General features: G+C 40.5%; 1 protein-coding gene across 1 annotated transcript; it reads left to right on the top strand.

Moving 5' to 3' along the window:
* The first annotated feature begins 540 nt into the window (after window positions 1-540).
* Window positions 541-3,699, top strand: LOC149375545 (uncharacterized). Its single transcript, XM_089598731.1, has one exon. It carries the CDS (start codon window positions 541-543, stop codon window positions 3,697-3,699), a length of 3,159 nt encoding a protein of 1,052 aa, XP_089454857.1.
* Window positions 3,700-14,365: the final 10,666 nt, after the last annotated feature.

Below are 14,365 nucleotides of genomic sequence, written 5' to 3'. Positions count from 1 at the left end.
TTACCGCGGCTCGGGCTCACCTCTCCGTCTGCCCCCTTGCACCCAGCCGTGATGAGACAGTGGCTCGATCTTGAGCCTCTGGCCGATCCAGCGTTTGGCACACCTCGCCGTGTAGACATTCTGCTCGGAGTCGACGTTTACCACCGCCTCATCGAACCAGGTTACGTTCAGCGTGACGAGCTCGTCGGACAGCGCACGGCTCTTGGCTGGACTCTCGTCGGCCGGGCCCCTGGCCTGGGCTCGAACGCCCTCATCGCAGGCACAACTCTGCACACGAACACTCAGTCGCCCTGGGATCAAGAGCTGGCTGCGCAGCTCCAGCGATTCTGGGAGATCGAGGAGGTGCCACATGTCAGCCGCCGAGCGCCTGAGGATGTGGAATGCGAGCGAATCTTTGCCGATTATCATCGCGCTGACGACGGGCGTTACATTGTGCGACTTTCGCTGAAACATGACGCTGTGCGCCTCCTTGGTGACAGTCTGCAGGGCGCCACCGCGGGTTTGCGCTCGTTGCATCGTCGGCTGCAGCGGACTCCTGAGATGGCTTCTGAGTACGCCCGGTTCATGGCAGAGTACATTGCCCTCGGTCATATGAACCCCCTTACTGATGACCAACTCGCTGCATCGCACCGTCCAGTGCACTATATCCAACATCACGGCATTTGGCAGCACGGCGACCAAGGTCGCAAACTGCGCGTTGTTTTCAACGCGTCGAGCCCGACTTCCAGTGGCTATAGCCTAAACGACGTGCTCCATGCTGGTCCTCGGCTCCAGACGGCTCTTCCCAGTGTGCTCCTGCGTTGGCGTCGTCACCGGATTGCGTCCTGTACTGACGTTCGCATGATGTTCCGCCAGATCCTGATTGATGAACGCGATGTCGACCTGCAGCGCATTCTGTGGAGCTCCGACCCAAAGCAGCCACCTACGCACTACCAACTGCTCACCGTTACCTACGGTGCCTCGTGCTCCCCGTACCTGTCACTACGGGTCGTACAGCAGCTGTGTGAGGATGACGGCCGCCGCTGGCCCGAGGCCGTCCCAGTGGTGATGAACGATCGCTACGTTGATGACATCCTCTCCGGCGCTGATGACATCGGCTCGGCCAAGCGTCTGCGCGACCAGCTGATCGGACTTCTTCAAGCGGGCGGTTTCCCTCTGCGAAAGTGGGTTGCCAGCACGCCCGAGCTTCTTGAAGACCTTCCCGAAGACGTCCGCCTCCGTCCTACTTGGGATCAGCTCAGTGTTGAAGGCCTCGTCAGCGAACTGGGCGTAGGCTGGGACCCACCCTCGGATTTCTTCCATTTGACGCCGCCCGTTGTCGAATCTCAAACCACAAAGAGATCCATGCTCGCCACGCTCGCAGGCTTGTTCGATCCGTGCGGCTGGCTTGCCCCGATCGTGTTGAACGCCAAGCTTTTACTGCAAGACCTGTGGCGCGCGCGCTTGGACTGGGACGAGAACGTACCGTCCTCCATGACTCGCCGCTGGACCGCTTTCACCGCCGAGCTGCAGGCCATTTCCGGGTTTTCTCTGCCTCGTTGGATTGGTATGTCTCCGTCGTCGAATGTCCAGCTGCACGTGTTTTCTGACGCCAGTCGCCGTGCTATGGCCGCTGTTGTATATTCGCGGCTGCAGTTCTCAGATGGGCCCGCTCTCTGCCACATGCTTCTCGCTCGTACTAAGCTTGCGCCCATCCGCGCGCTCAAGCTGATGACCGAGCCCGCCGCTCGCATGACCATCCCACGTCTAGAATTGCGAGCGGCCCTCATCGCCGCCAAGCTTCTTCGCTCAGCAGCCAGCGAGTTGGGAGTCGCGATCGAGCACTGCCACGCTTGGTGCGACTCTCAAATTGTGCTCCACTGGATACGCTCCGATCAGCCGGCCAACAACGTGCTCGTCGACAACTACGTCGCTCAGATCCAGGAGGTCCTGCCACCCAGTGCCTGGCGATACGTGCCGTCGCAATCGAATCCGGCCGACCTAGCCACCAGAAGTGCCGACATGAGTGGTCTCCGACAGCAGCCCCTGTGGTGGAGAGGCCCCACGTGGCTGGCCCAGAACGACAAGTCTTGGCCCCAGGAGACACTGCCTCCACCCACGCCCACGCTCTCACTTTGCTGCGCCTTCCGCGCGCCTGAATCGGACCTGCTGCAGCTCTTCTCGAGCTTGCGCGCTGTATTGGGCCTCCTCGTGCGCGTTCGTCGATGGGTGCGACACCGCTTGCGGCGCATGCCCACCCGTTCTGTGCTTTCGCCGTTGACGCCGTCTGAGATTCAGGACGCTTTTCTGGCCTGCGTTCGGTTGAGTCAATCGATGACGTTTGGGGATGAGTTGGCACTCCTGCGGAAGCGTGAACGTCTTCCGAAACGGAGCCCTTTGACCTCTCTTGCCACCTTCCTCGATGCCGACGGAGTTCTGCGTGTTGGCGGGCGGCTCGATCACTCATCGCTGTCTTACGAAGAGAAGCACCCTCCCATCCTCAGCGGAACATCGCCGCTCGCTCGACTCGTGGTCTCTTGGGCTCACGCACGCGCCCTCCACGGTGGATATCGCGTTACCAGCGCATACGTCTCCAGGCGTGCCTGGATTCTCGGCGGGCCACGCAGAATCAAGGCTCACATTAGAGGGTGCGTCATCTGTGCCCGGTTACAGGCGCGCTCTTCAAGCCAGTTGATGGCTCCGCTGCCCGCGTCTCGCGTCACGCCGTCTCGCGCTTTTGGTCGCACCGGAGTCGATTACGCCGGGCCCTTCTCCGTGCTTACATCGAAGGGACGGGGGATCCGGACCACAAAGGGCTACATCGCTGTCTTCGTGTGCATGACCACCAAAGCCGTGCATCTGGAGCTTGTCGGCGACCTTTCCGCGGCCACCTTCTTGGGTGCTCTCACCCGTTTCACCGGTCGTCGAGGCCGACCATCCGAGCTTTGGAGCGACAACGCCACCTGCTTCCGTCGAGCTGATTTGGAGCTCCGCGAGGCATTGCAGGGCGCAGAATTTGACTGGGACCTAGTCGCCGGGACTCTTGCCTCCCAGGGGGTTTCCTGGCAGTTCATTCCTCCTGGCGCGCCACATTTTGGAGGACTCTGGGAGGCCGCGGTCAAGTCGACCAAGAGCCATCTACACCGTGTGCTCGGCTCTCGTCATCTAACGTATGAAGAGTTCTCTACGGTTCTCGTTGGAATTGAGGCCGTGTTGAATAGCCGCCCGTTGACGCCCTTGTCTGGCGATCCCTCTGACCTCGAAGTGCTCACGCCTGGACATTTCCTCATCGGGGCTCCCGTCGACTCCATCATCGAAGCTACCCCCGCTGCAGAGAATTTGGACCCGCTCACGCACTGGGAGCTCGTCAAGGCCGTTCGCGCCCAATTCTGGACGCGCTGGGGCCGTGAGTATCTAAATACTCTCCAACAGAGACCGAAATGGAGCGCTGTCCGTCGGAACTTCGCGGTGGGGGACTTGGTGGTTCTTCTTGACCCGACGCTGCTACAGTCCAGCGGACGCTGGCCTCTGGGCCGTATCACCCGCATACACCCTGCTGGATCCGATGGACTAGTCCGGGCTGCTGCCGTCAAGACAGCCACCGGCGAATACGTGCGGCCCATTGTCAAGCTTGCGCGTCTCCCTGTGGCATCTGCGGACTCTAGCCTCCCTGCGACGGACGATCGAGGGACTCCCCCCGCTTCGGCGGGCGGTGACTAGGGTTTCGCTCTTGGATCGAGGCGGGCGGGATGTTCGGGTTTTCTTACCGACCAAGCGGGGACCCACACCCTGCCATGCAACGTCGGTCGCTGCGCTCTCTCCCGGCCTCCCACCTCGTGCGTCACCACGCTCGGCAGGTGGCACTCACTCGTGTACGAGGGCTCAGCGAGGACAGTCGCACGCCTCGCCAGAGAAGGAGAGAGGAAGAAGACGACGATTACACGCCGAAGCGACTATCCTTTGTGCCTTTCTTTTATTTAAAGCGTTGAAAGCATTTTGTAATCCCCTGCGAAACAAATAAAGCAGTAAAAACATTCACCCCTGAACATAATGGCACGTCAGAAAGGCTGAACAAAACAATTCAAATGAAAGTCCGAGCTCTGATATGTGATTGGGGGCTCCCGGAAAACATGTAGGACTTGGCACTAAACGCAGCTGTATTTGCGTACAATCGTACTCCACATCGCTCAAATAACATGGAAATCCCTTTAATGAAGCTGGCTCCGAATAAAAGGACAGACCTTAGTCAGATGAAAAGATTCGGCTGCATCGCGTATTTGAGAGTTCAGAGAAACACTGAAACTAAATTCCATGCAAAAGGGAAACGAGCAGTTATGGTAGGATACACGCCGACAGGGTATCGTCTGCTTTGTCCGGACGAAGGAAAGTTTTATGAAAGTCGGGACGTCAGATTTAAGGAGCGTTTTGTGTATGGAGACGTTTTTGGTAAAAATTCAATTAAAAACTGGGAAAATGTGACTGTAGATATTAAATTAGACGAGTGGTTTTTAAAATTCGAAAAGGAAAGAGAAGAGACAGTGTCATCGGAGGAAGCGCCCCCGGTGGTACAACGGAAAAGAGGAAGGCCGAAAAGGCTGATAGAAACAATGGAGGCCAACTTGGTCCAAGAAAGTCGTGTAAAGGACGTCAGCTTTGCGGGCTTAGCTCTCGGGGAAGAATTAACAAAAGACCTAATTTTTAAGAACGGTGATACTGAAACGTCAGGAAATAATGCCATTTATGCGGAAGATCTAGTTTACCACTCTTTGCTGGCAGAAATAAATAAAGATCCAGCTTCATATAAAGAAGCAATGAAGGCTGTGGATAAAGAAGGCTGGAATCAAGCCATCCAAGAAGAACTTGACTCAATGGCAAAGAATCAAGTCTGGAAGTTGGTAAACAGACCTGCAGGACTGGTAAATGGTAAACGTCCGAATATCATCGATTCTCGATGGGTTCTTAAGAAAAAGGTAAATGCTCAAGGATGTGAGAAACACTAAGCACGGCTGGTAATACGGGGTTTTAAAGATAAAAATGAGTATGATCTTACGGAGACTTACGCCCCGGTGTCAAGACTGACTTTAATAAGGACTGCTTTGGCTGTAATCAATAAATTAAATTTAGATACATGTCAGCTTGACGTTAAAACGGCATTTTTAAATGGTACTCTTGACGACGACATATATATGGAGTTACCAGAAGGTTTGGTCTGTTCCGATCTGGAAAAACAAAGCAAGGTATGCAAGCTTCAGAGAGCCCTCTACGGCCTTAAAGTCAGTCCGAAAAAATGGCATGAAAGATTCTCTGAGGCAGCAACGAAAATAGGTCTGAGATCTCATATCTTGGAACCTTGCCTGTTTACTTGGCATGAGGCAGATAAAATCCTGATATTGGTTCTCTATGTTGATGACATGCTTATAGCAAGTAATGATTCTGGCAAATTGAAGTCTGTGAAGGAAAGACTGCAAAGTGAGTTTGAAATGACTGACCTAGGAGAAGTTAAATCGTTTTTAGGCATTGAAGTCAGAAGAGACAGAGAAAACCAAGTTCTAACTTTAACCCAGACCAATTACATAAATAAGATACTTTAAAAAGTTTTGGTTTGATGATTCTAAGCCAGTGAAAACTCCTATGGTCACAGGTCACGTGTTAAATCAACAAAGAAAACAAAGAGAGCAATCAGAAAGGCAGATTGACTTGAATGAGTCCAGATCGACTGAAAGCGTTCCCTACCGGGAGGCTGTTGGGAGCTTATTATATGCTACCAATACTGTACGTCCGGATATAAGCTATGCAGTGAATGTGCTGAGTAGGCATCAAATAAGTCCGACTAACGAAGACTGGAATATGGTTAAAAGAGTGTTTCGGTATCTGGCAGGGACCAAATCTTATGGTCTAAGATACTGTGGAAGGCAGCAAGGGCTGGAAGCATTCTCCGATGCCAGTTTTGGCGACTGCAAAGGGTCTCTAACCACAAGCGGTTACGTAATTAAAATCTTTGGAGACTCAGTGGCATGGAGAACTCACAAACAAACGTATGTGTCTTTGTCAACATGTCAGGCAGAGTATGTGTCACTGAGTGAAGCATGTAGAGAACTGATGGCAGTTGATAATTCGATTAAAATCATACTGAATAATACTTTGTGTCCGGCAGATCTATGGTGCGACAATAAGGCAGCTGAGCAAAATGCTAAAATTACAGGCAGTGGTAAATTAAGACATATGACAGAAATTCATGAGCATTATGTTAAATAATGTGTAAATTATGGTAGAGTAAACGTCAGATGGCTGAATACTAAAGAACAGATGGCCGATATATTCACAAAACCTCTACCGATCGAGCTCCATGAAAAATTTGCTAGCAGAATCGCGAACAGCTTTTGCGACTCTGACTGGTAACTAATAAGTTGTCTCTGTTTCAGATAGGCGATAAAGGAGCCATGGATTACTTGGGTGCATTCCCAGAGCCGTGGAGCCGAGTCAAGAACACACATTTATTTATCTATTTATCCATTTTAAATTACAATTTTTGTCTAATATACTTAGCTATCTTAAGTCGGGAGGAAGTGTTGGCATGTACGACTTTTCAATAGGCTGTATATATAGTGTGTGAGACAGCGCCACAGGCAAGGTGATACTTGCGGGCCCTGTAGTTAGTACAGTGTAAGCCACCGTGCCTTCCACACCTCTCGTCGTTTCTAGATTCATTGTCTTTGTCTGATAAGTCGGTTGTAAGTCTGTAAGGTCTGTGAATTGTATCTGTTGTGTTCTACGTCGGTCGGCAGTTTTTATTAAATAAACTTTTTGTTTATCTTGTAATACTAGTTTTTATTATTTCGCGCACCCCCTTTACTCACACCTCTTCAGGTTCAAACCTGTCAACTAAGGATTCACGAAACTTTACGATGACCGTTCAGCCACGACCGCCACCAAGAGCGACTGTATTCATTGCACTTTTTAGAGGCTCTATAGTATGGTGTTGTCCATTGTAAAAAATTATCTGCTTTAATATTTTGATTTCAGAACTTTGCAAAGCTTAGGATTTATTAAAATACAAAAATATTATGTATTTAACTAAAAAATAATTAAGTGATTCAGTTTCAATGTTTGTTGACTAAGTAATCATTTTTCTTATTTAATTGATTACACATGTATAGACTGTATATTATACATGTTATTACAAAGATGCACAGGTATGTTTACTTCCTGAATAATCATTACTCTGAAAAGTCAACGAAAGGTGATATCGTTAAACATGTTTTCTACAAAACTTAAAAAAAAAAAGAAGTATTTTAATTTATAAAATACTTATTTAGTAATAATATGATATACTTAATTTTTAGAAGCTGTGTCGGATCAGTGGTTAGTGTACTTAACACTGATACACCTTTTTAGGGGATGTGGTTTCAATTACTGGTAAATGAAGATTTTTTTTAAAATTCTGTTTTCATTAAAAAAATTTTTTTTTTCAACCCCATCTGTTTTAAGTGGGTTTTTTCGTAGATTTCTTTCGGTGTGGTTTCAGGATTTTTTTTTTTACTTGACAGATCTTAAGGCCAGAGTAAATGTAAAAAAGTCATGGCTTTAAGTGGAGATTAGCGTATCCAATGCAAGGTGCTGGGCAGAGAGCACAAACCTTACCGACAGGGAGTAATATCTTAAACATGGAGTCTTCTCCTGGGAAAAGCTACGTAGTGAGTATTTAACAGAAGAATATAAAAAAATATTTTGTTAAATGTTATTACAGTAAAAACTGTTATGCCAAGTTTTGGCAATAAACTTCATTAATTTAAAGATACGTTGATTTAAAGTTATAAAATTATATTATTTGTGATGTGCAATAGTTAAGATAAACACGAAGAATTGATAGAAAGTTAAGAAATAAAACGAATATTTTTCTAATATTAACTATTTGTTTTGTCAATTTCTCTAAGAGTACGTCAAAACACAAACTTACGACACTATATGTAATGAATAATCCTAGTAAACTGTTGAGACGCCGCAAATTTATTATGAAAGATATTTACAGCATTATCCCTTTTTTTTAATTCCAACATATTTTAGTGGAAAATGTCATTTATTGATTTCCAATGCAATGAACAACTGGTGTGCTTGGCAACATCAAATTGTTAATCAATAAAAGATTATAATTGGGATCATAAGTATTTTATTGAGTGCAGGAAATCGCACATTCTAGCAGTATTAACGATTAAATATCTAGTTTATAAAACTAGAAGGCACAAGGCTTATGTTTTCATAGATATAGATGTATAAGTCACTGCTGTTTATGGTTTCATTTATTACCGTTTCTTGCGCACAGTATAGAAAAATTTTACTTTTTAGTATTCGTACTTTTTTTTAAGAACAGGGATTTAAATAATACTGGAAAGAGAAGGAATAAGTATAATCAGAAAACTATTATCAGATAGAACTACTCACTAAGGGCGCCAATTTAATTGGATCGGTCCCAGTCTTCCTCATCATCGAAAGAAACTGCATTTTGTGTTGCTATAGGTGCAAATCCTCCCACTCGGTAGTCCACTCCTTCAGAGTCGAAGTCTGCTTCGTCTGCAGAGTCCGACTCACTTTCTTCTATGTAGCGTCCCCTTTCTTAAAATCGAAGAAAAAAAAGTATTATATATAATAATGACATATAAAAACATACATGTATAAATTTGTACATAATGATGTAAAAACTATGATTCTGAAGAAAACATATTGAAATTTTTGTAAACATAAATAACGTAAGAACTAAATTGTTAACAATTTACAAAATAAAGCTTCTTCTTTCAACTATACGAATTAAGTTCTGCAAGAGTGTAATGAGGCAAGTTTGTAAAGCAGATGAAGGTTTGTGCAACTACTTGCACTCTTCGGTTTCAAAGTAATAAGAGAAACATTTTATTTATCGATTTTGTTTTTTTTAATTTTCCTTTAAGTATTTCGAAGCCATTTCGACAAATAGTACGTTTAACGACTCTACATTGCTGTGTTTTTGTGCATGGTACATGCTGTGATCATTGGCACGTTGAAAAACTGCCTTAGCTTTATTGAAAAACAATCACAGAGAACTCAGAAATCAACACTAATTAGTTGCCATTAAATTACCTACCCGGTACAATGCTTTTTAAGTGTGACCATTACTTTTAAGTGACATTGATTCATGAATTATCTAATTTTTTCGTTTCTAAATTATCGTTGACCAGCCAGTCATTGATATTTTTCCTATCTGTAAATACTCAGTTTAAAATATTCAAGAATGATATATATATATTATATATATGATAAATATATATCTATGTATATATATTTACACCTATATTATATACGTATTAATCTATTTATTTATCTGTTTACAACTGCTACAAATGTTTTTTTCTTAATTAAATATTAAATAATTACCTTCATATAAAAGAAATTGAGCCGGTTTTGCTCGCTTGTGGGCTCCATTAAAGATTTGAGGCGGCTCACTAAAAGTCACCTCTTTATCCTCTACGTCCATGTCTAAACAAACAAAAAAACATCAACTGGATTAGTCATAAAATATAAAACAAAATTAAATTTACTAGCCTACTGCATCGATGTAAGGTAAATTTGTTATCCTTCAACTTGCAGTCTAATAATATTTCCATTAAAAATGTCAAATTATACTGTAGAAATGAAAGCTCATATGTAAATTGTTTAGTTTTCTTATGTCAGTGATATTGTATATATAAATTTATTCGTTTTTTCAGATTAAAGCGTGTAAGCTAACGTTTTAAATGTAAACAATATAGTTCGATTCTCAATTGATGCTATCTATAGCTGTAAAAATTTTGTAAATTGTATGGGTTCATCAAATTCAAAAGCGTATTGCGTTGACATTATTTCTGTTTTCTATTACGGTAGTAGTGTAGAACGGTTTTTATTGTAGATGCCTATGAAAAATGGAAGGATTTTTAAAACTATTGTGACAATTTTTTTCAATGTTTTAGCAATATTCCTTAAAAACACGATCACTTAAGAAATGTAATTGTTATACAAAAAGGGTGGCGTCACAAGTACCGAACCGCAGGAGGGAGTACTTTTAAATTTAATAAATATGTATAAATTAACAGAGAAAGCAATAGTTTGTGGGTGTTCAAGTGAGAGGCTGCAAGTATCTGATATATTGGGACAGTGAGAAAATTAAATTTCAACACAAAATCAAATAATTTTTCTGTAAAAATGTTTTCTGATGTTTGTTTCAGAAAATAACTAGTTCTTGCACTGTGGCTAAAAAGATAATGTATTGTGACAAGCACATTTACATAATGCTCAAAGAAAATGAAAAATTTTATAGGACTTTTAGATACATGCACACACATGTAAGTAGTTATGTTTGGTAAATCTTTTTTCCACCAGTGATGTTAAATTTTTAGATTATACTTATGATTTTTTTTAAGAAAAAAAAGGAAAATATATCCTTTACATTTCCAATGATTTGGCAGATAAGTATTTTTTTTTTTCAAAGTTTTTCTTCTTCAATGTATAAAGAAACTATCGCCCCCCCCCGCCGTGATAATACGTTAAACTGGGTTTGACTTTGCCTCATTCCCGGTTGCGTACTTCTGGTTTCCTCTACACCACACAACGCCACCACACCACACCACATAAATTAAATTAATTTGTTTGCTTTAACCGATTAAAAAAAAAAAATTTTTAAATAATTAAAACGAAATAAAATCGGTTTCTTCAGAGATTTAAAATCCTGACATCTTTCCACACTGGCCACGATCCTTACCCACTCCAATATGAGCGGTCCCGATAAAGTATCTTTGATTACTCCATCTCATCATACAGTTTTTTACTTACTTTTTACGTAAATTTTAATTTAATATATATGGACCCATTTTGTTTACAAAATAAAGCTTCTTCTTTCAACTATACGAATTAAGTTCTGCAAGAGTGTAATGAGGCAAGTATGTAAAGCAGATGAAGGTTTGTGCAACTACTTCTCTATTTGATCGAAAATTGCACTCTTCGGTTTCAAAGTAATAAGAGAAACATTTTTTTTATCGATTTTGTTTTTTTTAATTTTTCTTTAAGTATTTCGAAGCCATTTCGACAAATAGTACGTTTAACGACTCTACATTGCTGTGTTTTTGTGCATGGTACATGCTGTGATCATTGGCACGTTTAAAAACTGCCTTAGCTTTATTGAAAAACAATCACAGAGAACTCAGAAATCAACACTAATTAGTTGCCATTAAATTACCTACCCGGTACAATGCTTTTCAAGTGTGACCATTACTTTTAAGTGACATTGATTCATGAATTATCTAATTGTTTTCGTTTCTAAATTATCGTTGACCAGCCAGTCATTGATATTTTTCCTATCTGTAAATACTCAGTTTAAAATATTCAAGAATGATATATATATATATATTTTATATATGATAAATATATATCTATGTATATATATTTACACCTATATTATATACGTATTAATCTACTTATTTATCTGTTTACAACTGCTACAAATGTTTTTTTCTTAATTAAATATTAAATAATTACCTTCATATGAAAGAAATTCAGCCGGTTTTGCTCGCTTGTGGGCTCCATTAAAGATTTGAGGCGGCTCACTGAGAGTCACCTCTTTATCCTCTACGTCCATGGCTAAACAAACAAAAAAACATCAACTGGATTAGTCATAAAATATAAAACAAAATTAAATTTACTAGCCTACTGCATCGATGTAAGGTAAATTTGTTATCCTTCAACTTGCAGTCTAATAATATTTCCATTAAAAATGTCAAATTATACTGTAGAAATGAAAGCTCATATGTAAATTGTTTAGTTTTCTTATGTCAGTGATATTGTATATATAAATTTATTCGTTTTTTCAGATTAAAGCGTGTAAGCTAACGTTTTAAATGTAAACAATATAGTTCGATTTTTAATTGATGCTATCTATAGCTGTAAAAATTTTGTAAATTCTATGGGTTCATCAAATTCAAAAGCGTATTGCGTTGACATTATTTCTGTTTTCTATTACGGTAGTAGTGTAGAACGGTTTTTATTGTAGTTGCCTATGAAAAATGGAAGGATTCTTAAAACTATTGTGACAATTTTTTTCAATGTTTTAGCAATATTCCTTAAAAACACGATCACTTAAGAAATGTAATTGTTATACAAAAAGGGTGGCGTCACAAGTACCGAACCGCAGGAGGAAGTACTTTTAAATTTAATAAATATGTATAAATTAACAGAGAAAGCAATAGTTTGTGGGTGTTTAAGTGAGAGGCTGCAAGTATCTGATATATTGGGACAGTGAGAAAATTAAATTTCAACACAAAATCAAATAATTTTTCTGTAAAAATGTTTTCTGATGTTTGTTTCAGAAAATAACTAGTTCTTGCACTGTGGCTAAAAAGATAATGTATTGTGACAAGCACATTTACATAATGCTCAAAGAAAATGAAAAATTTTATAGGACTTTTAGATACATGCACACACATGTAAGTAGTTATGTTTGGTAAATCTTTTTTCCACCAGTGATGTTAAATTTTTAGATTATACTTATGGTTTTTTTTAAGAAAAAAAAGGAAAATATATCCTTTACATTTCCAATGATTTGGCAGATAAGTATTTTTTTTTTTCAAAGTTTTTCTTCTTCAATGTATAAAGAAACTAGCGCCCCCCCGCCGTGATAATACGTTAAACTGGGTTTGACTTTGCCTCATTCCCGGTTGCGTACTTCTGGTTTCCTCTACACCACACAACGCCACCACACCACACCACATAAATTAAATTAATTTGTTTGCTTTAACCAATTAAAAAAAAAAAATTTTTAAATAATTAAAACGAAATAAAATCAGTTTCTTCAGAGATTTAAAATCCTGACATCTTTCCACACTGGCCACGATCCTTACCCACTCCAATATGAGCGGTCCCGATAAAGTATCTTTGATTACTCCATCTCATCATACAGTTTTTTACTTACTTTTTACGTAAATTTTAATTTAATATATATGGATCCATTTTGTTTGTTTGTAAATAAAGTTAATTTATAATTTATTCAATAAAATAACTTTTTTTATTAAATGTTTTCTTAGAAATCTTGGCAATTAGTAAACTCTAGCGGAGCAGCTTTTTAATGAAATATTAAATAGTTATTTTGATGTTACTAACTTGTCACTTTAACTAGAAATAAATAAATATTCATACAATTTTTATAGTTTTCTAAAACTCTGAAAAGTTAAAAAATTTTTTTTTGCACTGTACTAATACAATTATTGACGCTTATTGTGTTTTATTCTTTTAACATTTTTTTATTTGTGATTTAAATGTTTTTTGACTTGTATGGACTCACATACATTATTTTACGAATACTGGCTTTCCTCCTTTTAAATTTATTTAAAAACCAACTTTTCGATTCATTTGAAAATTTAATTAGTTTACCTGAAAGTAATTTTTCGTACCCAAAAAATTGGGAGATGTTTACAGATCAAATAAACGCAGTTTTTCGCGATTTTTTCATAAAATTACATGTTAGATTGCAATTTTTAAAAATTGAACATGTATCAAATAATGGAATTAATTTTTAATATCCGTTTGACATTTGAATAATATCCATCAAAGAACCTACGTGTGATTGACGTCCTGAAAGGACATTCACCGGCATGTAATATCCTATTGAAGAAAGCGATACTACAGGATGGTTTTCTTAATTTTCTAGATAAATACAGTTATGCTTGGGGAAATAAATACGCAGTAGAAATAAGTGTGGGAGTATACGTCATAGACGTGAGCGTGACGTTACAGGTGTAATCCGTAACCTTAGGTGGGAAGTCTTTTTTAAACCATTGGGAGATTCGATGAGAGTATAGTCTAGTACTGGCCAACCTATATACTACTTTTATCAAATTATGGTATAATATACAACTTATAATTGTTAACCTATTAAATATTATTTAAAACATACCAAATCAACGTAGGTATACTCATTTCCACGAAAATGGCACCACCTTCGTACACAATATTTTTTTATAGAAGGTAGCAATATACTCAAAAAAACATTGTTTGCTGTATAATTTTATAAATGTATAACTTCACACTTGAGTACCTAAGCACCTACTGTTCACTGTTTTTTTCCATAATTTTCCTGCTTCATTTATAAAGGCATATCGAAAATATCGAGGTTTGATGTTTTGTTTCTACAAAACTCAGTGCCTCTCTTTTTGTGTGCCACAATGTTGTTAATTCCAGTGTGATCTTCGTATAACTTAATATTTTTGCTCTACCTTGCTTTTTTTTTTTGAGAGTACGGCGTATTGTTCGATATTTCGGTGTTATGTCACGTTAAAAAAATCGTTTGAAGAAATTCGGTCGGTAAACAAATTATCAATAAAAATTGAATGAAAAT

Source organism: Copidosoma floridanum, unplaced genomic scaffold (genome assembly GCF_036245765.1).
Source record: "Copidosoma floridanum isolate Cflo_tuat_1 unplaced genomic scaffold, Cflo_Japanese_pri ptg000006l, whole genome shotgun sequence".
NCBI lineage: Eukaryota > Metazoa > Arthropoda > Insecta > Hymenoptera > Encyrtidae > Copidosoma > Copidosoma floridanum.
This window is presented reverse-complemented; position numbering and strand designations above follow the sequence as displayed.

Excerpts from the sequence above, each read along its gene's own strand:
- LOC149375545 (XM_089598731.1), top strand. The coding sequence starts at position 541 with ATGGCTTCTGAGTACGCCCGGTTCATGGCAGAGTACATTGCCCTCGGT.